At 38.4% G+C, this 25,949-nt stretch overlaps 1 protein-coding gene across 11 annotated transcripts in view; it reads right to left on the bottom strand.

Moving 5' to 3' along the window:
- Positions 1 to 25,949, bottom strand: part of MYO9B (myosin IXB) — a 45,424-nt gene that overhangs the window by 14,887 nt on the left and 4,588 nt on the right. For 4 of the 11 annotated variants that reach the window (XM_084498386.1, XM_084498384.1, XM_084498391.1 and 1 more), the window contains exons 2-19: positions 24,070 to 24,179; positions 19,853 to 20,746; positions 11,463 to 11,557; positions 9,690 to 9,752; positions 9,459 to 9,558; positions 9,204 to 9,304; positions 8,846 to 8,975; positions 8,286 to 8,375; positions 7,924 to 8,040; positions 7,470 to 7,604; positions 5,445 to 5,566; positions 4,903 to 5,044; positions 4,420 to 4,615; positions 3,757 to 3,832; positions 3,210 to 3,299; positions 2,038 to 2,148; positions 830 to 869; positions 230 to 352 (exon numbers count right to left, since the gene is read on the bottom strand). In XM_084498386.1, the coding sequence (XP_084354512.1) occupies positions 230 to 352; positions 830 to 869; positions 2,038 to 2,148; positions 3,210 to 3,299; positions 3,757 to 3,832; positions 4,420 to 4,615; positions 4,903 to 5,044; positions 5,445 to 5,566; positions 7,470 to 7,604; positions 7,924 to 8,040; positions 8,286 to 8,375; positions 8,846 to 8,975; positions 9,204 to 9,304; positions 9,459 to 9,558; positions 9,690 to 9,752; positions 11,463 to 11,557; positions 19,853 to 20,689 (2,568 nt within the window). In that variant the 5' untranslated portion in view covers positions 20,690 to 20,746; positions 24,070 to 24,179. Of the gene's footprint in view, positions 1 to 229; positions 353 to 829; positions 870 to 2,037; positions 2,149 to 3,209; positions 3,300 to 3,756; positions 3,833 to 4,419; positions 4,616 to 4,902; positions 5,045 to 5,444; positions 5,567 to 7,469; positions 7,605 to 7,923; positions 8,041 to 8,285; positions 8,376 to 8,845; positions 8,976 to 9,203; positions 9,305 to 9,458; positions 9,559 to 9,689; positions 9,753 to 11,462; positions 11,558 to 19,852; positions 20,747 to 23,051; positions 23,111 to 24,069; positions 24,180 to 25,949 lie in introns of all 11 variants that reach the window. The other 7 variants (XM_084498388.1, XM_084498389.1, XM_084498392.1 and 4 more) reach the window with 5 other exon arrangements.

Here is a 25,949-nt window from a genome sequence, read left to right as displayed (position 1 = left end):
TCATATGCAGATCTAGTGCTAATTGTACAAAGAACTAACACATTTCATAGCATAATGATAATCTTTAATTGCAGCCTAACTTTATTAAAATAACTAAGCCTATTTCAAACAAATCCTAAGAGTAAAAAACATTTTGGTTTTACAAGCAAGATCAGCCTAGATTGACAAGAAGGCCTGTTCTCATGAGGTCAGAGCGCACCTAGAGGTGTTTACCACCTCAGTCACCTACCTGGAACTGCGCGCTTATGCTAGGGGGTTTCTTCTTTTTGTGCAAGTGCAAGAGGGATTTTGTAGTTCGATCATGTAGAGTCATGCTTACTATGAGCTTCAGAGATTTGGAATCCAACAAGTTCTAGAAAAATAAATTCATAATCAACATAAAGTGTAAGTCTCTTAACTGAAGTGGAAATATTTCTGTCTGCATTAAAATAAGATAAAACCTACTGCTGAATGAAACTGCCTAGCTCCATGTTGTACATGTTACACTTCAAGACTGTTTCATCTTAAATTGCCCCAAGAGTATCCACTGAGCTACATAATTACTGTTTGTCTTCCATGACTTGATTAAAAATTGCTTTATGTATTTATGACATTCCTAGTCTAATGAAACAAATGACAATTCACATTTTTTTTCTGTTCAGATCTTCTTATAAAGGTGAACATTTACATAGCCTTCTGACTGCGAAAACTGAAGTCTTAAAGGATAAATAAGACTTCCCTACACCACAAAAGAGTATTTTCTGAAGTCTGTTCTGTCAATCAAAATGAATAGTCACAACATAAAAAAAAAAAAAAACAAGTGAGAAATCAGTTTATGGAATAATCTTACCTTGGGAATGATCTGCTTTTGTTTGATACCTCTACTCTTCCTGTTAAAATATTAAAGATCGTTATGAAAAAATACACATGATTTTGGTTATTCCAGCAAGCCATAAATTGGTGCAATTTATGAGGCAAGATGAAGGATAGAAGAAAATGGGCACAACATCAGGGCATGTTCATGCAGAGCCTCTTACATATGATCAATGCAAGAAATGCAAACTGCTTCGCAACAAGATTTTTTAATTTTTTTTTTAAATAAAGCTTTAGGTATTGTACTAGGTATTTTTAATAAAACTTTAGGCACTGTACTTTTGTGTAGCTCTTTGTTTCACACACATATATTTGTGCTTAGGATTGCCAGGACCATGCACTTAGCCTTGTTGAACCTCATGAGGTTCACTTGGACAATGAGCCATTGACTGCAATCTCTTTGAGTGAAACCATCCAGCCAATTCCTTGCCCACAGTGGTCCATCCATCAAATCCATGTCTTTCTAATTGAGAGACAAAGCTATCATAGGGGGCAGCGTCAAATACTTTGCACAAATCTCAGTAGGTAATGCCAGTTGCTCTTCCCCTACCCGTGAATGCTGTAACCCCATGGTAGAAGGCCACCAGATTTGTCTGGCACAAAATTTGCACTTAGCGAAGCCGTGTTGGCTGTCACCCATCACCTCCTTATTTCACAAGTGTCTTAAAACAGTTTTCAAGCGGATTTGCCCCATGATCTTGCCAGGCACAGAGGTGAGACTGACTGGCCTGTAGTTCCCTGGGTCTTCCTTTAAACCCTTTTAGAAGTAGAAAACTTGTTTACATTTACTTATTATACAAGAGACCACAGACTGATTTTCTTAGACATGCATAGCTGCGCACAGGTAAAGAGTCTTAATTCAGGAACATGCATAGCACTGACAAATCTAATAATTTCCTGAAATTCAGGATATTATTAGATTTAGCTTGAGAGGTTTCATTGTCAGAAGTTTCACAGCAAACTTGCACTACCTAACTGTCAGCAGACTTAACTGTCAGCATATGCAAAGGCAGCAACAAAGCATACTCTGTAGTCTTTATATTTTTAGAAGAAATTATTTTGTTCTTAATTGTTGTTTGATTTTTGCAGAAGACAAGCTTGGGATGAGTATATATTTTATGGGCTGGAATAACTGCTTGGTTATGGTTGCACTTTCAAAGCAACACCTAGAGCACCAGAACTCACATGAAGTGGGAGCGGTGTTGAAGTCGATTGAGTGACCGAAGCAGCTTACAGGGATCATCTCCCTGCCATGGAAGTCCTTTTATACTTGCGATGATTTGTTCATGCATGTCTCTAAAACGATTCACAGCAAAAGAAAGATAGCAAACAAAGACATATGGCCATGAAGGAGAAAACAGGAGTTAAAAAACAAGAGATCCCATCACCAAGTGTGCTCCAAACAGCAGCAGGTCAATCCCAGACTACTTTTTCCTAAACATGAATGATTATGATGTCAAGTCAGCACTTTCTACTTTGTTAGTGCCCTAAAATTCAGTTACAAGGGTCACATACTAAGTTACTTTCTAATTCTACCTTTACATGTAAATTCTTAAGTCATCAATTCTGAATACACAGAGGAGAATCTAAGTAAATTTACTTATTGAGCAACGGACTTTTTTACTAAGCTAAGAAGCCTTTTCAGGTAGACAGATACAGGCTTCTCTACAAGCAAACACTAAATATTTATGTACATATTTGACTACTAAAATGAGGCTGCATAAGCAGAGTGCCATGAGAAAAGTAAGTTAGAAACTAGCCACTATAGAATATTTGAAATTTAATTATATTGACTTTTTTCTTTAATATCCATTTCAAACTTATTTACACGTTTAGCTTTTCAAAGTAAGCCTGGGATGGTTCCTAATTTGTGGCTGATTCCATTATTTTAAGCATGCACCATGCTTGTGGAGTGTTGAGTCTTGGCAGAGAACTTACCTTCTTTACTCTCCAGAGAGGCACAAACCAAAAATAACAGAAGCATAAGAGTCACTTTTGACTGTTAGATGCTATCACCTTTCTGAGCTGCTCAAAGAGGCAGCAACAACAGTCTCAGAGACGGTTGCTTGTTTCCCCTGATATCTCTGAACATTTTTAGAATATCAAGATTTTGTTTTAAGATATCGCAAAGAAACAGATACGTTAAACTGTGACCAAGCCTGAATTGCATCTTTAGTTCTCGGCTGCCTCAAGTGACAGAGGCTGTGTAGGGCAAAGTAATTACAAAGCAGTATGAAGTCATTACTTGATGTGTATTATGCTCCATGTCTTCACTTTTACACAGAGCACGCTCAGAAGGTTACTCTGTCCAGGAATGTGCCTCCCTGGCCTTTAAGCCCAGGCCTATTTCTACTTACTTCTTGTTTTCATAAAAAGAAATGATGTCTTCAAAAGCATTTATATCGAAATCCTCAGAACAATCAAATGAGAAATCAAGCATTGAGCAGCTGCAAAAGGAACATGTATAAAACCTAAATATTCAACAGAAGGGCATATATGCCTATACAGAACAACGTGCGGAGCCCACTTCTGTAGGATTTGTCCTACCTCCTAATAAATTCTAAGCCTGCAAAAACCATGAGTGCTCCTATGAATTCTTCAGTGACAGAGTGGCTGCAGAGGAATGCACAACGCTAAAAGCAACGTACACAAAATACAGACAGAACTCAAAAAACCCGTGGTCAATGGGACTGAGGCTGCGCCACCAATGTTTGGTAGTACTGAGTCTCACAAAAAATAAGCCAGGGTATTGTTTTGATACTATTAGAAAGGTCACACAAAACAAGACAGAAGAAATAAGACCTGCTATCCTTGCAGACAGATCAAGTTGACGTCTCACATACAAAAACATGACTCAGCAATTCAAGTCTTTTCCCTGATACAGGTTAAGTACGCGTTTCTCACCGGTAAACTTTTTCTACTGGTGTATTTGATCTCTGGAGTTCTCCAAGGGGAACACGGGGTCCTTGACGCACCACTCCTGTTATGAAATAATCAGTAGATTGAACACTGACAGGGACAGAGGCATAATATACAAAAATAACCCACCAATTATAACAAGCTAAGTATCTATCCAACTGTCTGGACTTTTCCTCTATTACTTTAGCTACCAAGCTAGACAGACCACTTGGTTTCTCAAACTCCCTACCACTATCAAGTAAACCGCAGCTGCTCAGAAAGGCTTTTCAGAGTTAATATTTCATCTTGAATACTCATTTGAAACTTTACGGAAGTCTGAGAAGATCAATGAAGATCAAAAATAGTGATAAGACCAACATGTACAGTAGAACCTGTAATATCTTCCCAAACTTTTACAAGTAGGACTACAAACTTGGCACAGCCTGTTGGCAATGGTGCACTAATTGGAGAGGAAGTCTGAATGATCTCAGATAAAAAGTGACAACCTTTTTGTTGTGTACAGGTTAAGTCATTTTCACAAACTAGTTTTGTCTCTAGTATCAAAAGAAGATTGCACCTGGAACATTTTGCAGTCAGCTAGTTCCGTCAACAAGCACAAATCAATTTGAAAGTATTTGAGAAGTATTTCCAGAATGATTCACATCATACCTGCAGTCTTCTGAGCTCTCTGGCGTCCAGCTTCTGCAAAGACAGCCATTGCTCGAATAGCTGCCCGCAGAACAGCCCAACGGAACACAGCTACAGGGTCCATTCCTATCAGCTCCCGAACATAAGCACTGTCACTGCTTCGTAGTAAAGCAACGATATCCGGTCTCATATAATCCATATTTTTCTCTCTGAAATCCTGCAGAACAGGAAGATTGAACCACAAGCTCTCAGGAAAGCAGTTACACAGACACCAGCCAGAACTGTGTTTTGACCTGATATTTATCGTAATTCAGAGTAATTATTCTAAATATTTTTCACCATAGTGAGCATTATCCTCAAGTCTGAGCAGGGGAAAGTATCTAAAATATACCTTATCAAACATCTGATTCAGCCTATTCCCAACAAAATTTCTACGCCCTGACAAAACTGTCATAAAGGCAAGGAATATATACTTTTTTTGTGGCCATCAGATCCATCACCTACTTTTATCTGGTATTTAACTTTCCCGGCAAAGTGTCGAATAATAAAAGCAGGTTCCATTACTGGGGTTCCAACAAAAAACTTGTTGTCCTCATGCTGCTGTTTGAATTTTGCAAGTAGAGTTTGGTTGGTGGCATGTGGAAAACTAGGAAAACAAAACAGAAAGTCAGCTATTTTTCTCCAAATACTGTTACATTTACTGATGTGCAAGATGACAAACTAAAGAACACCTATTGATCCATGCAGAAAGCATTTATATCAAGATTTTAAAATTTCAGTTGCTACTTACACATCTGGATTGAATCTTACATTTCCAAATCTTCCTAAGCCAAGGTTCAATTTTAGCATCAATTTGTATCACTACCATATTGGAATTCTTAGAAACAACTGGGTGTAGATCCCAGCCATAAGATGACCCTTTGCTTCCCCCAAAATTCCTTTCTTTATAACAAAAAAGTGCTGTGTTTCTGTTCCCTTCCACAGCTCTTCCTTCTTCCCTTCCACATACATATTTTATTTTAACCCAGAAGATGTTTGTGGCTTACTTGCTTTCTTCATCCAGAAGATAGAAGAGACCAGTGGGCTTCTTGCTGATTAAGTGAATGCAGGCCACATTATCAGTATAGTCAATATTGTGCCAAGTGATCCCTTCACTCTTATATTCCTCCTGTGTAGCTCAAGAAAATTCCCTCATCAGTACAGCTCCCCGACCTTTAACATACCATGGTCTAAGTGCTTAAAAGACATCCTTAAACAGCTATGGCAAGTTGATTTTGTTAGCTCAAACAGCAAAAACAAAAATTAGGAAAATTTATAAACAAGCCCAGAACACCAGGCATACTGGGTCAGATCGAAGATCTACCTAAGCAAATCACTCAACAGCGGATGTTTAGGGTAGAACTATTTAAAAATCCAAACAGTGAAAGAATGTTCCCTCCCCTATTACGTCTTTCCAGCAATCAGTAATCTACAAACTTGGAGTCAGAAATGACATCTACGCCATTACATTTAAAATCCTAGATAGACAGACTTGCATTCTTCCAGTGTGTCTCTTTCATAGCTCTTCTTTTATAGGAAATTACATTTAATATGAATTTCCAGCACTTCCAAATTGCACTGTCAGATGAAGTTTCAAGACAGGCCGTTAAGCCCTATACAATATCAACACCAGAACTTTGCTAAGGAAGCAATCAATGTACATTGGTCAGGTTCAGAGAATTTGGAGCTCTCTTTGACAAGAAAATACGAAGCTCTTCTGCAGAAATGATAATGCATCAAATGCTTGACAGAACAAGCTTCTCATCAAAATATGGAACCAAAATATCACTGTTGTAAATGACTACCAAAAGGAGTTAAAGATAGGCTAATAATGTTAAAAAACTCAGAAAATAAAGTGAAATAATTTTTACGTTTAACAAAAGACAAAGACCTCTCTCACTGTTCTATGACGATAATAGAATTTTTTAAGTAGGTAAAATTAAATCTAATAACAGACAGCTCAGTGTGCATGCCACATTACAGAACTGAAATACCACTCTCCACAAACAATAAAGCCTTTCTTTAAAAGATATAGAGACCCCTCTACCCACCCCCTTCCCAAGGGCTCTCATGCTGCAAGAGATACAGGAAATGGGTCATTCAAGGATTAAGCTCATTTGGAGAAATGGCATTAGAAAAAAGAAAGCAATGTTAGCTATTTACTCTAGTTAGCCTGGATAGCCACTTCTGTCATAAGTTACAAAACAGAGACCTCAATACTATGTTTACGTATGAAGTTTGTATGCTTGGCAATTTCCTTCCCTTTAAAACGCTTGTTTAAAGTTATCTACATATTGTTGAAAAATACCACATATTACAGAATGACTTCATTCTTTCAGCAGAGCAACCAGAGAATAATGTTTTGGCACAACCCAGTAAAAAGTCCAAGTCTAGAGAAGAAAGCCGCCAAACCTCAATCTAGAAATGCAATCTTAGCTCTTGCAGCACTCTGAGCACTCTGTAAGAAGACAATACCTTCTGCAAACAAGTATATCAACATATGCCAGTAGCATCAGGATTGCAGAACTATTGCCAATATCAACGTACAGTTGTATCCCTGATATGCAGTTAGGTGGAAGTAGCAGCAAAGACTAGTTATTAAATATTTACCAATTGACAAAAATAAGAGAAACTGTACCAAAACATTTTTTTAATCAAAAACAAGCAACCAACCAAAAAACTGAACCATACACCACACCTACTGACTTTCAAAGTTTACAGTTTATCTGATTTATGTCTGGGGTTGCCTGACTGTTGTTTTTTTGTTGTTGTTTCCTGCAGTCAAAAACTCACTGCTAGTTCTCTTAAGAAAAAGCCAGCTATCAATAGCTAATGCAGAGCACTAAATGCAGCAGAGCTGCAACATATAAATCATATCATAATATGCAATATTAAAACAAGAAATAAAAAGATAACACTTCTGGAAATATATTCAACCAATTATAAAATTATGCCATGAGGTTTTGCAGAACAGTTTGCATAACAGATGAGCCCTCACACTAACGTTTTTGATTCAGTATCTACTTTCTTACCTGTTCCAATTTGAAAATATGCTGATTGAAATAATACTGAAGCTGCTCGTTTGCATAATTTATGCAGAACTGCTCAAAACTGTTGGTTTCAAAGTCTTCAAACCCAAAAATATCCAGTACACCAATGGACAAACACTATGAAGAAGAGGAGAAAATCTATTTAAGTAATCTGTCATACAGCGAGTGACTTAACTCACAACAGCTAACAATCACAAAAGCTGTTATATCATACATTGATTCATTTTAAATAACTGGAGTGTACATCAACAGATGTTGAATATTTAACAGTTGTCTGTTGTGGAAACAAAAATAATCAAATATTATGAAGAAATTTACTAGGAACTTGAGAAGAATGTAGGTTTATCCCAGATATCTGAACATGTCATCTACAACATTCTCTGATAGCTCTAAATATAGAATTGTACAAAAAGACTTGCTTTTGTGCAAAACTTACTGTAACAGATTCCTCCATGTCCTTTTTATTAAGGAGTGCATGATTAATTCGCAGAACAATCCAATCAAACAGAGCACTGTACAAAGATTTTGCCATTGAATCACGAGCTGTTATTGCCTGTAGATGAAACAAAGTTCATAATTTCTTTAAAAAAAAAAAAAAAAAAACACATTTCTATTTCAGACCAGTGTCACTCAGAGGTTACGATCCTACCAGAAACAAAAACAGAATCTTCCTTTAATTTCTAACATTCCAAACATTCCTCACCAAACATGAAAGCATACCACATTAGCTTTTTCATAGCCAAAAAAAGAACTAGGTTTCAATGATTTAAAATAATTCTATTAGTGTTTTTTACTCACCTCATTGAGACTATATGGCAAAATAAGTTTATCATTAGCGGTCACAGTTTTTCTTTTTGTTAGGACTTCCACTAAAATCTCGCGTTTGACCTTCAAAACAAGCAAAACCAAGAGTCATTGTCACCCTAAAATTCCCAGAACTCAGTACAATGAGTACTCTGATGACAACAGTGAAGTCCAAGCACTTTGAAAACTGCTACATTTATCATTCATCAGGAGCTTTACAATTTTCTGAATTCCCTTAGATTATTCTCAGCTCAGATTCATACAGATCATTCCCTATGATGGCAGAGCACAGATCTCTAGTACAGTTATTCCCGCTCAGTTCGTATTAGCAAGTAAACAAATTCTACTTCCATGCTATGGGCTAGATTCCATCCCTAACCTCAATAACTTCACCACATTCATCCATTTTCCATACCATAAGATGAATGTTGTTGAGGTACCATAAACCAGATATAAACATAACATACTGGGCTGCCACATAATCAAGAAAAATGCTGAAGCTGAGCATGACAAAAAGGTATGTCAAACAACAGAGCTAAAAAGAAATACTCTACTTTCAAAAGCTGAGAAAGAATGTCCAGCACTTCAGGAGGTCCCACTTCCAATCCTTCCTCACGACCTGTAGCTTTCTTCTTGTAGGTAACGTTGCCCAAATAAAGAATAGCTGAAAGCACTGAAAAAATCCTAAGGAAGAAAAATTAATTTTTTAAGAATTTTTCATATGACTAGAAGTTCATTTTAACAGGCTAATAGACCCAATTCTGTTTCAAGAATTTGTCCATAAGCATTCACAAATACTCAGCTCTCCTTGATTCCTACTGGAATAAACGTGATCCCAATGTTTATACAATTTATTGCAATTCATGAAGATTAACTAGCTGTCAGTAACAAAGGCTGAAAAGTTCCACTTACTGTTTTTTTGTTGATGAAAGAAAGCCAACCATCTCCATCGCTTGTTTTAATCTTTCGAAGTCATGCCGTAGATCTTCCCCATCTTCAATTTTCAAGTTATGCTGTGAAGAAAGCCCATTACTTAAACGCAAAGAAAGCAGCCCAAACATTACAAGAAAATATGTATAATCTGTTCTGTTTTTTTTTTCATCTATAGCACAACATCAGAGAGACAACAATTATCAATGTAATCTGTAAATCCCTGTCACAGATTACCTGGTTGAGGTAGAAATAATCTTCGGGTTGCTTGAGGTGAAATTCTTTACGCTCTTCCTCATTGACTCCAAGTAGCAAATAATAAAAGACATGATAATTCCTACAAATACAGAAGGTCACATACATTTCTCTTTCATGAAAATACGCTGATTATTCTTTTATTCTGTATACTTCAAATGATATTAAACTCTCATAACAATTATCGTCATACTGACTGTATGAATCTCTTACCTTTCACCTTTTTCATGAGAAACCAGACGAGATTTTTCAAGCAGGTATTTTTCAACAACAGCCCTAAAGAGACCCCCCCAAAAAAAGGAAAACAGCATGAGGCCACACATACACACAAAAATCTTCACAAAACATCAGACAGCATCTTCCAAGAGAGTTCAAATAATGAAATCTACATTAGCATACATAAGAAAATAGCTTAGCCATGGGCACGACACCAGACCAGGTCACCCAAAGCCCCATCCAGCCCAGCCTTGGGGGCTGCCAGAGTGGGGGCATCCATCACTTCTCTGGGTGGCCTGTTCCAGTGCCTCATCACCCCCAGAGTATAATAATTTCTTCCTTATATCTAAATCTCCCCTCTTTGTAAAACTGTTACCCCCTGTCCTATCACTACACTCCCACACAAGAAGTCCCAAGAAATATCCAAGAAGCACTTAACTTTAGTGTTCAGTTCTAGAAGACAACTGGAGAAAGGCAGTGGGAGCTGAGAAAAAGTGCTGATGAAAAGTTATCAGAAGAAACAAGATGCAGAATGCTAAGAATGTTACCCACTCCAACTATTAGCTGACAAAGAATGCAAAGACTACAAGACCCCAAAAATATACTGAATAGTTGTTTCTCAAGATAGCAAATTTGATGTTATATACGTCAGCCTAAAGCAGAGGCAAGGAAGACAGAAGACTTACTAGCTTCACATAGTAAGCTCCTAAATAATAACCTGAACTCCGTGACATGGACTACAAAGATAACAAGGCCAAAGTTTGAGCAGCTTTTTCTCACGCTGAAGACAAAACAAATGTACCCAAATTGTACCAATCTCCTGAGCTAGCGTGACTTATCTGCAAAGAAGCCAACTTTGTTCAGAACAATACTCCAAGCAAACGTGGTACAGGGTTTCCAGTCATTTCTGTTGCCGTTTTGTAAAGTGCAAACATAAAGATGACCCAAAGGGAAGCTATGCTGCTGCACAAAAGGCAGTAACAGCTAGTGGTGCTCCACAGAGCAGCAGGCTGCAGGGCAGGTTTGGTGCAGGGAAGAAATGATTTTATGGTGGGATGTTAGACAAGGAACTACATGAGTATTTGCACACAAGTTTCTAATATCACAGAAAAAAAATGGACAAAATTATTCACTGAAAGTGTCTACTAATAAGGAAAAGCAAAAAATAATCTTCAATTACTAATACTGAGGCACTACAATAATATGACATTATCGCCTCTACTACAAGGTGAAAAATGCAAATAAAACTCTAAGAGTTAGCTGTGACTAACATATGTTAAAAAACATAAAATTAGATGTAGAATATTTCAAGCTTGTCCTTCAGACCTAAGTACACAATTTCAAGTAAGCCACGTAAAAACATGTATTTTTAAATTTTCTTTGTAACTGGTGTCTGTTTCTTTAAAATGGCTTCCTCAAATCTATTTCACTTCTCCCTTAGTCCTCTCAAGAAAAATTCAGATCTTCTGGTTTTAATTACAAAATGGTAAGGAAAATGGGTGTTATGGAGAACGCCTTTTTTAGTATGAAGGTGAAGAGGCATTAACGGTCAAATTCTGAATGTGATATGGTTGTACAGCAAGGTAAGAACATTATCCATCATCTGATTATTCCACAAAGTTTGGTCATAGAGTCTTGAAAACATTCTACAGTGGCAAGCCATTCTCACATGAGAAGAGCCTCGATAAGGCAGGATTTTGTACACACCAGTCTTCACAGATTCCTAAAAGCACACAGAGCAACTCCAGCAGAACCTCAGACCGTACTTACCCTCGGACAATACCGTTCTCTAAATAGTTGACTTGAATGAACTTTCCAAAACGACTGGAGTTATTGTTATGTGCTGTTTTTGCATTTCCAAATGCCTGTAATAAAGCAAAATGAGGTAGTTTTCAATTAAACTAAATGACATGGCATTACTAACTCATGTTCATTGTTCAGCCTCCCATTAGCTGGCAATATACACAAAATTTTATAGAACTGGCAGCATACAGACACCAAAAAGTGAGCTTACGAAGCCTCTGTTGTTCCTCACAGGTGTGTACTCATTTATTATTTGCCATATGCAATAACATTTGGGAATATGAGGAAGGCAAATAATAAACTTAAATACTTTTACAAGGATCTAAGGTAATTACAGGAAGGGTAATCACAGCAAGAGAGCTCAAATCAACCTCAATCATTAACAATTATGTACTTGGAGAGGATATTTGGGAGGAGGAAGGCAACAAAATTACCATGATATTGGCTCCTGGATAGAAGAGCCACAAACCGTGTCTTATTCCTTCATGTACTGCTCCCTTGTAAAATTTGCACAATGAAAATAATTGTCCTTTAAGTGAGACCGGAACATACGATCCCACTGACAAAGCCAGCCCGTGCATTTCCAGAGTTGTGTATTCAGAAAAGAGAGAGACAAACAGAAAAACTTTGGCTTACAGAAGCACATCCTATTCACTGGCCTCTGCAACGCTGAAGAGCAGTTTCCTTAGGAGGTGTTAGGGAAGGGGGGGGAAGGTCTGGCACAAATTCTAATTATTTGTGCCTATGCATCTTTAATACTTTAGCCCCTCAGATACTTGTTTGCACTTACAACACAAAATGTCTTCTGCATGAGCCTTTCCTAGAAACTCTAAGTACAACCTATTACATCTAAATGTCCAGTAGGATTTGTTACTGAGAATATCCTTAATGTTATCAACACTTAATTGCATTATTAACACTTAACTGCGTGTCCTTAGGTTAATAAAAGCTTGTTATCCTCTTAATATGCAAAGTGCAGTCCAGTAGCTGGAGAAGTCAATGTAAATTCAATCCAAAATGCTATTGCTTAGAAAAATACACCACCCAGCACGGAGTATCTCCAGCAGTCCTGCCACAGATATTTCCTCTTCAGGCTCCAAGTAATTAAGGCCTCCATTAGGAAATCCGTCTCTCCTAATATAGAACGTTTGTGGAATGATTTCACAAAAATGCCGCTCTTCCTCTGCGCACACACATCCGGAGAATGACGGACATGTGAGCACTGCACACAACTGAGAACTGAGCTGCTGACATAGAAAACTACCCAGTTACGGCGTATAGCCAAGGGGAGTACAGTTTACACGAGGTTATATTGTTTGTGTATTCAAACTCTTCCCTCCTTTTATATATTTTTTTGAAGTCTTAAGAGGTTGCAGCTTTATTGCAGTATGACACTTCCAAAATAGGTCCCCAAAGATCTCTTCCAAGCAGATTTCTACTGCCAGTTGCATTATGTTCAGAGGCTACCAGAACCATGCAAAAATAAAACACTTCCTATAGCTGGGAGAATTACCACGATTCTTCGGACAAACAGCACTCTCCATCTAAAGGAATAAGCTTCAGGAGCTCTTCCTGGGCAGGGTGAAAACAGACCCTGATGTAACTTAGAAAAGTCGGTGGGTTTCTGAAGAGTGGATTTGTGCCCAGCAGTGCTGATGGAGGCAGAGGTCAGCCTGGTCTCTAGAGACCCTGCTACCCGTGCTGTGCTGCAAACAGCATCCCCACTCAGATCTGTCAAAGGCAGCATTGAGCAGTGTTTTTGTACCTACCATCCAACAACTGATTTGCATACTTCTTTCTGTTTCTTTTCCAGAGCCCACGTTGCATAAGCAGCATGTGAATGTACTTCTAAAATCCCAGCCAACTCTCATAGTTAATGAACAATATCAAACCAAATGTGGCAGGCCAGCAACATAAGCACAGCAAATTCTCAGCTCTGTAAGTCCTCTCCCACTGACGCTGGCTCAGCAAAGATCATCATCCAGCTTCTCTTTTATTGTATTATAAAAAAAAATAAATCTCATGCAGTAAAGCTTTGCCAAGCTGCAGAGTAGTGGACTTGCAAATTCCTCCTGTAAGAACTTCTTTTCAAGAAGTTTTCTAACTCAAGCCCCCAGTTAACCATCAGTTTCCTAGAAATATTACAGAAACCAACACACAGAACAGCGACAATTGGCAAGTTATTTTTTTTATAATCCATATTTTGGCGTTATAGCGTTAAGAAATCCCATAACCCTGGCTTCCTGAACAACTTTTCTTAGTGATTACTCATGTAAGCAATGAATACAGTTTACAACTAATGGCTCTCATGATCTCATGTGTCTGGTATTTAGTCAAAGCATACAGCAAATTCTTAACAGCTGATCTAATATTATCAGTTTTTAGAAAAGTTTTCAAGTACTGAATGGTTTTCTCATAAAAGACTTTAACATCCCCAATTTTCTAAAGAACATTCCAAGTCACTTAACATTTTGGGTGGAAGGTTGCTTTTTCCTTTTTTCCGTAACATTTAACTCTAGACCTAAACTCCCATCGCTGCTACCATATTCTTCCATATACTTTGAGTTAGCTACAGAAGAATCAACATTACTGCCTAAAATCAGAAAATTGCAAAAACAATAAATATTTCAGTATTTAGTAGTTCAATACCTTTAACTGAACATAGCTTTATCCTAGAGAAAGCAGATTACAGATAAGATTTAAGCTCCCGTACTACCTAGCGACCGCTCTGTAGAGAAAGCATCTTTCCTGGATAATTCTAGCCAGGTGCTCTATACAGAGCTCAAATTCAACTGAAATATCTCCCTGGGTTGCCTTCAAAGAAAGCCACCTACGTCTTTACAAAATAAGTTCCGAAGATGTGAAAGGACAAGATAGATTTTCAGCTAAAGAGAAGTGATCATTTGTATAACCAAAGCTATTTACTGTTTTCCCTGGTGAATCAGTGAGGAGACCGATAAAAATGAAAAACTAAAAGTGAACCACTCCAAAGCAAAATACTAGCTACAGAAAATGAGGGTGAGTTGAAAATAGCAGACCAAGGCCAGCAGGAATCAGAACTGGGATGGGCTATTCTGGGACTCAGGAAGTCATCCAACCCATCCCTTTACCTTGAAACGCGAGAGGCGAGAACTGGAGGCTGCTGGTGAAAAAACTGCCACTGTTGTTGCAGGAGTTAAGGACATTCAGAAAAAAAAAAAAAAAGCCAAGTTCTCATTTGCTGTAAGAAGAAACCCCCAAACGACATCCATGATCCACCTCAGGAACAGAACTAGAAACCTGACTTAATTCCTTTATAAGAATTGCCACAATCTGAAAAAGCTATCAGAGTTTCTATGTAAACCACTCTAGTCCAGGGCAGAACCACCACTGTTTGAAGGCACCAAATGACGCTGAAGAATCAAATTGCACGCCCTGGAAAGGGAAATGACTACTTCAGAGTCGAACTCACTTTTGCAATGATCTTCACAAAAACGCTGCAAAATATCCATTCCCCAAGGTGGAAGTTGCAGCATTCATGGTAGTTTTGCAACTCTCTGTGCTGGATGAACTCCTGGGGAAGGAGTTCCTTATTATTAGGAACAATCCTAATAATAAGACTGCATAAAGGACAAGGTGATTTTTCCCAAGAGACACGTGCAGCAGGGAAAAGTACATAACAGCACATTTCTCCAAAAAGGAAAAAAAAAAAAGGCTAGCAAGAAGGAAGTTCCATTCCTTCTCTGATTATGATTCTTAAAACAAACAGATGCAGATAATAGCCTCAAAACAACCACTTTAGCCTAAATAGAACTGGCTACGCCCACTAAATATACATGCAGACTTTTATGGAGAATGCAAACGCAAACCAGAGTTGAGGCAGCGCTAAGCTTAAGCCCGTCCCATACAGAGCCACATGTGCAATGGGACTGTGATAAAGCAAGCAGAGCTGAGAGCAAATTGCTTTATTCTGTTCTCCAAAGAATGGAGAAACATAAAAGTTCGCTTTCTACAAGGAAATTTAGGCTTTTAAGTATAGTGGCTGAGTTCTAGACAACCTCCTCCCCGCCCCCCACTAATCATGCTGTCAATTAGTTAACTCATATTTAAAACTGCACTCTTGACATAGTCACTTAATGAATACTTGCTCTTGGACTTTCCATTTTATTTAGGTCTTAATTCTTTTTGTGAATGGGTCAGTGCAATTAAGAAATCTTGAAGGACACCAAATCCAAAGGGAAGTAAATGCTTTTCAAAATAATACACTGAAGTTCGGACAACTACAGTGTTTCCATCTATCCACCTCTTCTCACCTTCTATTTCAGAGGGAAACAAAAGTCTCAGTGCACTAAGAAAATAACTTTGAAATAAACCCAAGATACTGAAGGTTACAATTTGACAACACACAGCCAGCCAAGTGCTTTGCTGCCAAAAGAGGAAACTCTGGCTCTCTTATTACGTCCCTTGCCACATGCTCTCATCCCCTTGCTTAATTTTCTGCCATTTTACTCATTTAATTGCCCTGAAGAATCTGTTAAGTGCCAGACCCAGTGCAAACAAAGCACTGAGAAAGGGAAAGCGGACTTCCCACCATTCACCAGCAGCTCACATCTGTCAGGTCACTGTCCTCACACTGTACCTCACTTGCACAGTGAGGAGCTAAGTTGGATTTTTAGTTGAGTTATCCAAAAAAAAAAAAGAAAAAAAAAAGAAAAAAAGCTTTTTGTGTGTGTGTTTTGTATTTGTACAAGCTGGATGGTCAGATACAGCTATCAGGGCAATGAAATCTTACCTTACATTTTAATAAAATTTATCAACATGTTTATAAAAGCTTGTACTTATTTCAGAGATGTACAGTTAACATAAATAGTTCAGTCTCAGACTGTGCATTTTGTATCAAATGGTTTATGACATTTTTCCCCCAGTGAAAGAAAAATACAAATTACAAATTTCTTGGAAACTTTATAGCTGTGCATGGAAAGGTTTAACCGTCTTGCTTGAGACTCTATAAACTAAACAATGCTTTGATTCACTATTCCCAATTTGACCCAAATAATAGTTCCCAAATGTAAATTCCTTCCTAGGACTTCAACCGTAAGCAAACTGAATGTAACAGTTCTGGAAGGCACAACTCCAAGTCAAGGAGCTATACTTTAGTCTCTAAATTTAGGGGAGGATGAAAAAGGAGTATCTAGCTTTACTTTCCTGCCAGTTTTTAAGAACCCACTCTTCAGTAAGGATGATCTACGTCAGCCTGGAGAAACATTAAAAAAAAAGAACAATTCTTGTATAGCTAAGGCAACTGTGTCTTAGGAACTGTTTTTACAAGGTAAGCTGCTGAAAAGCAGCACAGAACAAGACACGTGGCTTCAGGCTGTGCTGAAGCATCCGTGTCCCATGGAAGCAAGCAGATTTACAATATTCTTTTTTGTCTAGAAAGCTGCAAGCAGCACCAGACATAACCAGAACCAGAACTAGTGCAAGCTCCCACTGCTTGTTCGATCCTCATTTGGAAGTGTTTTAACAGGTCATACTTTGGTGCCAAGGCTGAGCAAGAAGCATCCGAGGATCAGAGGCTAATCCACGCCCAGCCCTCCTTTCACGAGGGCACGTAACGACAATCCTGCTAGTACCACATTTAATTTTTGACCTATCTTGTCTTGGTTTCCTGTATTTCATCTCTCAGATGTTTGAGAAGTAATATCATTCAACTTTCAAGGTCGCATCTCCTTTCATGGTACACCTCTAACTCCATTCTTCAAAATCTAGAGGTTGTGAGTAAGGGGCTAGAATATTTGCCGTAGTTTAAATTAACTACAGCTTTGGACAGAGGCTGGTGAGCCACTAAAGAAGAGGGATTTGGTAAGAAACATTTCCAAGATCCTTGTGTATGCGATAAAATTATAAATTGACCCTTACAGTAAACTAACATTGCTCACCTCTTCTACACTAGGAAGTTTGGCTTTAACTCCTTGAACTTTGATAAAAGGTCAACCTATAAAACAGACTTTTTTTTTTTTTTTTTTTTTTTTTAAACTTAGGTGTCAGGAAAATTAGAGGTGACTGAAAAGAGGAAGCCCTGACCCAAAATGCAGCCTAATTTTACATCATTAAAGTTACGGAGACAGATTTCAGTCAAGAGGACAATTCATCTGTGGATACCCTTTCTTGAGGACTCAAAATAAAACATTCTCAGATATTTCAGGCACACTACAAAATTGTTCAGGCAAAAAATCCCCTGAAACACCCATTTAAGAAAAAAATTCCCTTGTACCACTTCAGTTCCGTTAAGTAAAAACCCAAATGAGTCACGTACTTGGATTTAAAAGTGACCAGCTGAACATAAAGAGTTTTTCAGCAGTTTAGCTTCCACAAAGCAAAATAAGCTTTGGTGCATTCCTCCTTGACATCGAGATTAGACTTATTTTTTTCTTGAATTGCTCTTACTAAATGGAATTGCACAAGAACAACCATAATTGGGAAAACTGGAAGCTTCACTGCCCAGCAAGTCTGCTCTGCAGCATCCAAATGAGGACAGTTTGATTTTACATCTCTATGACCTAAACCTATTACAGCTTTTTGATGCACGCTGCAGTTATGTCAACCGAGAAATAGATTAAAACAGCCCCAAACAGAGTTCTACCACGATTACAGGCATCCCAGTGACTTTTTTTGCCTGGACAAGTCTTACCTTCACATCTATAGGTTTCAGAAATGCTTCTTTCTCCTTAATTTCAAGTTAACGAGCAATACTTTTAATACAAAAACGTATATTCAATTCTGAAAGGTGCTTTAAGATTCAGATGTTCCTACATTCCTGGCATTTTGACCCTTCACTTTTTGCAATATTTGGCAGGACACATTTATGGTGAATCGATTTATAACTAACAAACACCCTCAAAGATGTAGAATGAGAACTTTGAGAATTTCAGAGAAGGGCCTGACATTTTAGACAACACGTACTCCAACAGCAATGTTAGAATCCGTCTGGCAAATTTGAAGCCAACCATTCAATCGGTCATCATATTTCTAGCGAAATTTTCTTGTGAAATGCATGACAACGTGCTCAGTGGGTGGCTGAAGAAGCCACAGTACTTCTGACAACCAATCTTACCATAGAAAGTCACAAACATCTTTGCATGGAAATTCCCAACATATGCTACGTTTACCTGAGTCTCTGGCAAAGTTGTTAGCTTTAATTTTGAACCTAGGGCTACATGTGCTTCTCATTCGACAGACAAAATGCCACACAAAATTTCACCTCTGCCTGCTCTGAGACAGCTGCACCACGTCCTCCATACCAGGGTCTGAAATGGTTAATTGTATCAAAAGCAGACGGATCAGCTGATCGAACAGTGCTTTCCACAGTGACCCCTTCCTGTTTTCTATTTAGAACTGCAAACTTGAACTCCAGAAGCCAGCAAACCTCAAACAATCTTACTTCTGCTTTCAAGCAGCAGAAAGCAGGGCAAAAAAGAACTTGGACATATTCCTCATTCTTTACCAAAAAGCTCTCAAACAATATTTATAAACGTAACATTTTAGAAGTAACTCCATTGCATTTTCATGTTTTTATCCAAAAGTTTGAAAAAATCCTTTTAAGAAATCATTGATACATTTGAAAATATTTAAACCTGAAAAATATACTAGCTGTGTTCAAACTCCTTGCTGTTCAAGATTTTGTTGATGGTGACCGTAACATTTCAGACTTTTCAGAGCTTTCAGAGTTTTTTTCTTTCAAAAAAGAGAAGAAAAGGTGGAGGCTAAAGCCTACAAGATCAGATTAAGTTTGTCCTACCATTACCTCATGCAAGAGGGTTGTTGTACCCCCTTCTCACGTTTAGTTTTGGTTTCTGTTGGAAATGATGTAGTAATTAAAAGCCAAACGTGACTCTCACTTTCTCCACAACTAACGATGTTACTCTTTTCAAAGCAAACTTTTGTAGAAAGGAAATAACTCCCCCAAAAAGCAGCTTCATAAAACGCTGCAGGACATGCTTAAACACAAAGACACAATCACACTAAGCGGTGGAAAAACCTTTCCATGAAACGTTTACTTCCAACTTGAGCAGTTCGATTCAACTGCCACCAAAACTAAGATGGAAGACACAAATAACCTCTGTCCCAAAACGTTAGTGTTTACTGGTGGAAAGTTAAGTCAAATATCAACTAACAGCAACAGGAAGTCAACTGCACAGCAGGACGAATTAAGGAAAATCAATTGGAAGCAGTCTAGCAACACAGACAAACACCAGTGTGACCCAGAGATATTTAAAGCCTAAGCCAAGTAGGTGACTCTCAAAAGTAGCATTCAACAGCCGCCATTTGACGGTTTCAAGAAACAGTTTTGACAGAAGGCAGTTTTAGCATAAATTTACCTCCAGAACTGGTCCAGCTCCTAGAATAGTTCTCTCCACACCACTTGCGTACCCTTTCTGGCTCAGTGCTGTGAGGCAGTGAATTAAGAAGTTTGTGCTTTGAGTTTTTCCAGAGCCACTTTCACCTGATATAACTATGCACTGATTAATGTGTTTTTTAAGCATTGTGTGATAAGCCACATCAGCAATGGCAAAGATATGAGGCTCCAGCTTCCCAAGCTGATGGTTCTCATACAGCTTGACATATTTAGGATTATAAATGGGCAAGAACTTGAAGGGGTTAATTGCAATCAAAATACTTCCTGCGTAAGTATAAATTTTGTGTTTTAGAAAGCGGCACTTGAGATTTTCTAGGAGTGTTTTCTCTGTTAAGTTGGGAATATTGCACAAGTCATCAAAGTCCTCCTGATGCCATGGAAGGAAACCTCTTTCAACCAATCGTCGAGCATCTGTCTCCTTGGAAAGCAGTTGCATCTGGGCATATTTGATGGTCCCATCAGTGTTCCTTTCTTGCAAAAGAAAGTAGTACCCATCCTTTTGAGGATGCTCATCCTGAGCACGGCGAGGCCAAAGTAAAACTCTATGAACAGGGGAATCATTTATATCAAGTACCCATTCTTCACCACCGGATTCTTTCACCTCCACAAGCACGTAATGTTTTGAGACATCCAAGTTTAAGATATTAATCACATCCTTGATGACATCTGAAGACGTGGTGTCCTTGGTTGCTGTCACTTTGCAGCATGGAGCACTTTCTGCCGAGAGTTGGGGGTAAATATGAAGATTATAGGCTGCTTTTGCGGGGCAAACTGCACTGTCAGCATCTGTTAAACTCATTCTGCCCCAAAATGGGCTTCAGTCTTCCACCCTTGCTCAAGATGCAGTGCCCATAGTCTAAAAAAAAAATTAAACAAAAAAGAAAAATAAGTCAGGTGTTACAAAACGTGCACAAGACATACTAAGGCATACTATTATTTTCCGGAAGATGAAAATAAGTTATTAACTAGACAAATTACTAACTAAAGAACCCTATTTGTGAACATTAGGGCTTATTTCAGTCTGTTTAGCCTGTTCCATGGAATGGATAACCATAACAATATCTATCCTCTTTGCACTTTTGCTTCTATTCCCATACCACCCTCTCCTCCCAATTACAGCAGCACAAGCATATTTATTTTTTATGGCCACAAGGCAAACTGAACTGGGATAAATGTCTACATTAAAACTTCCTTGTCTCCACAGGTTAGTTTTAACCTAGATGATTTTCCTGATGACCTGGTTCTCTGCATGGCTACACAAACATTTATTCATCCTCCCACACAAACTCTCCCTTAAAGCTGTGCGAGCAACCTGAGGTAGAAAGAGTTTGATCGTTTCTTAAATCAGAAGTGCCACAAAATACAGCAGAAGGAACAGCGTATAGGTGCAGAAGGAAGACAGTTCTAACAGTGTTCACATGTTTTTTCTTCTTTCCCTGACCTCTTTTCATGAAAGCTCCAAGACAGGTATGATATTTACAGCACTCAGCTTTAGGAAGCTGTGCCTACAACTGAGCAATGCAAACACTGCTCTGATCTCCTTTTAACGCTGCACACCATGGTGATTTCTTGAGCATGAATAATTTACCCAGAAAAGAGACTGCTAATTTCACTTGAGTAAACCACATCCTTGGTACAGAAAGGTTCGATCTTCCCTTTTATCTCTTATTTTAGGTGACACAGTAAAATTAGTCCTATTGCAACTACATTTCAGTTCAGCTAACAAGATCCCAAACAACCCAGCTAATTCACAAGCCTTTATACCTAATCACATCAACCTTATCCTCACTAGATTTCGGGAAGCTCATTCATGAGACTCCAAAAATCATCTATTTCTTTTGCTTTTACTTCCTGTCAGCCCTCCCAGAGGCCAGCAACCTAACTTCAACCTAACAGCTGCCTCAAGGAAGTCAACCTCCTCCTTACTGCCAAACCTAAAAGCCTCTAGACTAACAATCTGAACCTTTGCTGTTGGGTGAATATGCTCTCAACTGCAGCTGGGTACACCTGGATTACCAGGGCTAGGTTTGATTACATTGATAAATTAACAAACTGTTATACTGAAATAATGTATATAATAGAAGGATAAAGAAGGATTCACTTTTTTTTGTTTAAACAATCCATAAAACTTCATACCCAGAACATCATTTAAATTTTAGTCTCAAGAACAAAAGCATTCTAAATATATAGCTACATACTGAATATTAAAAAAAAAAAAAAAAAAAAAAAAGTAAGAAAGTGGCAAAGAAATGCTATTGGCCAATGAAGTTGCTTTTTGCCACTAAAGAACTGAACAGGAACTTGCATAAGGCCACACAGAGCAATCATTTCAAATTAAAATCAGCAGAGCTGGAAACATTTAGCTGCCACTTCCACTGCAAGTAATGAATCACTTCAGAGAAACATATGACATAGCTCTGCCTCATGAACAGCCTCAGAGTAGAGAACGGTGCTTGAAGGGAGTTCTGAACAGTAAGCTTTCAGAAGACACTGTTGTGCAAGCTAGGTCATTCTTAGCGGCTACTCATCAAAAGGCAGGCTGAGCAAGCCAGACACAGAAAGACAAACCACAACACATCTCTGCTCGAGCTATATGATCCCTCAGAGAATGGTTTCCCGCCCTGTTAAATTCCTCATTCATTAAGGAGGCTTACTGCAAGAACTTGGTGATACACAAGGACCGACCAGTGAGCTCTAAGTTCCCTCTCCATTTTCTGTGATCATCACTGACCAGTGGATTGGAAGTCTGAAGTATCTTTGAAGGAATTCCACAAGTATAAAGCTTTCTTAACCTACAGAACCTCAAACACTAACATACAGTAGAACCCTATAGTAGACTGCTGCTGCTCATAGGGAAGATGAATCTGGAGCACTGACAGAAAAAAAAAAAAAAAAAAAGAACAGAAGTGACCATTTTCCTTTCAAGCTGGCTGGCTAGTTCAAGGGAAACAGTCTTGTGCAGACTTCCTTTTTTTTTTTTTTCTTTCCCCCCAACAACTAGTTTCAGACACACAGTCTGCTGCGACAGAGGAAGTCCCCTCAGAGAGCCTTTTGACCAGCACAACACCCTAAGAAGCGTGGCACCAACTTTTTGCCCACACAGAAAAGCTGAACCTAGGTGCTAACCTCTGACTGCACTGATAGACATTTCCGAAGCTCACCTCATGTCAGCTACCAAGATACATCTGGTACATTGCTCGAGACTTCCACATCACACTTTCTAAAAAGGAAACCAGAACACAAATGGCCTCTCTTTACTACTGAAAAACACAGGCCAGGATATTTACAGCAAGTAACAACGTGATAGATGACAGTCTCTGCTCAAGTGTGTCTGACAGAAAAACTGAAAAGAGAAAGACTCACTCATCCTAAAGAACAGACTTATGGCAAAGCAACACGCAGGCATCAACCTTAACATCTTCATGCTACACACAGATTTTTTAATTACACGGTCAAGCAACATCAAGCAACTTGATGGAAGTTAAAGCATGCAAGCGAGTTCTGCTTCCCCAACCATCAGCCTAGAAGAACGATTTGGAAGATAAGCTACAGTAGAAAGAATTTGCTGAAACATGATTTCAATGTACGGTCATATCAGCAGTAAACAGAAAGACAATCAGTATAACACTGCCTCTTTTTAACCAGATATGAAATCCAGGCAGTGCTAGCTTGCTTTTGGCAGCATTGAGCTTTGAGACTGCTCTTTCACCCAACAATAACTTAGAACAGATACGGTCTTTTGAATCATTTATTACTGATGATGAAGCTTTAAGGAAAAAAAAAATTCTGGAAGTCACTTAAGGAAGAGCAGCACCCAACTACTATTACATGCATGTCCTTTTAATTGATCGTCTTTTTGTTATGTACAGCTTATATGTCAAAAAAATGCACCAAATGTGTTCCAGGAAAAAAAAAAAAAACAAAACAAAACACTTTTAAATACTTCTATCCAAGAATCGGAATATCTAAAAACACAGGTTTGAGGAAAAACTGCTGCTTCCCAATTAACGTGTGATTTTTCTTAGGCTATCAAACTTGTTTGATAATAACACTGCTAGAAGAGACAGACTTTGGTACACCTCTGACCTCATCCTAAGCAGTATTTTGAATAATAAATTAGATCATAAAAGTAAAGGATCATACACAGATAATAAGAAGAACAGATGGTAACTTGGCTACCTGATGAGTCCCAGTATTCAATTATGGATGGATTATCATCAAGCAAATGGAGGATTAGATTCTAGTGAAGTTGGATTCCTGGCGTCAAAGTAAATATTTTCATCATGATTCTAAAAGGAAGAAAAAAGAGTTACTGATAAGGAATGCATCATACAGAGATTGAGAAGGCAATAAGTAATCAAAAAGCTAATTCAATGATACAGCTCTGCAGGATAGGAGCAAGTGAACAAATTCCAGCTGAGTTCACAGGTAAACAACTTCAGATTTACTTAAGAAGCAAGCCACGCCAGAGGGATGGAATGGGAGCTATCCTGAAAAGCAGTAACTGAAGCAGGCTTGGAAAGCGTAGTGGGTAATCATTTAAACATGAGATTCCTATGTAACACCACAAGCATAACAGTTATTGTAAATCCAACATGCACATCAAATGAATATTTAGTCAGGTGGCCATTCTACCTTTGTACTCCGAAGGTACACGACCAATACCAAACCTAGAATATACCCCAAATTCAAGTAAGAAGCTGACAATAACAACAGCTACGTTAGAAAGTACCTCCTTATAGCAAAATACTCTAGAAGCTTTGTCTGTAAGAAACACACACTGCAGACTGATAGTAGTTTAAGTCCTTGCACGGGGAACTGAAGTTTGATAACGCTCACCAGTCTGGAGGACAAAACTATAACAAAAGCCTGTGGCTGGAATTCAAAGCTAGACAAAGTCAGCGAAACATAAGACAAATGTCACCAGAAGGCTACCCTCTGCTGCAGAAACTTAGCTGGCAGTAACAATGAGGCCTGCTGAAGGTCTTTTTAGAAAGTCAGCCAGTCCCCAGTTTCAGATGTGCTGTACAGGTGCTACAGTTAACTAGGCACCACCCTCATTTACGTTGAGCAGTCTGAACAATCACTCCTGATTTTATGATCTATAATTATCTAGAACTCTGTTTAAGCAATCTGAATACTTATCGCTTCTATGAAATTTGGCCCATCAAGAAAGCACAAGCCCGAATTCAGGTGCAGAGAATACTGGAAGAAAAAGGAGAAATGCAAGAGTATAAGGTAATAATGAAACCATAATGGTCAGCATGCAAAACAGCAAGCTCAGGAAAACAGCAGCCTAACCACTGTTGAGTTCTTTTTGTAGGAGATGGAAATTTCTGCAAAGTTACCTCAATTTCTTTCACTACTCCTCCTTATAAGAGGCTCCTTATAAAATATAGGAAAAAACAAAGCTGTGTTAGAGAATTTAATAAGTGGGAGGCAGAAGCTGGCATTAGGTGAACATCAACTAATTTTAGACTTCACATTCAGGCTCCTTCCTGTTTTCCTTAAAATGTTTTACTTTGTACAAGCCTCTAGTAGTGCAAGTATGCCTCTTCATAGCAATTAAAGTTGACTAAGTACAGCTGTCAGCATCTGCAAAACAATAAAGCGTTATTTTTCACCATACAGGTGCAAACACAGGGGAAGAATTAGGCAAGCTGGGCAAGAGAAAAAAGTCAAAACAGAAGTTAGAAACACAAAGTTTGATTCTAATCTTTTATTCAAACCATTGCACTGTATTACTTCTGTGGGTGTGAGTGGGGCAACAGCTGCAAGGGATTAGCATATTAAAAGATATAGAGATACATGATTTGCACCCTTCCAACAGCGGTTTTGTTATGCCACTGTAATACATGCAATTTGACAGTACTTATTTTGAGCAAGATGAAAGAGAAAAGGGAAACCTTGAATACTGCAAGACAAATTTAAACACAAGGTACTGGTTAGAGGCTGCCCTTACTCAGCTATCCTAGCACGGTAATTCCAATAGGTCTACAAAAATGGAAGCAAGTCTACACAACCTAAAATCTCTTTCCAAGATCCACTACCCCATCTTT

Source organism: Aythya ferina (assembly GCF_964211825.1).
Source record: "Aythya ferina genome assembly, chromosome: 26".
NCBI lineage: Eukaryota > Metazoa > Chordata > Aves > Anseriformes > Anatidae > Aythya > Aythya ferina.
The sequence above is the reverse complement of the archived record's forward strand: the minus strand, read 5'-3'. Positions and strand labels throughout refer to the sequence as shown.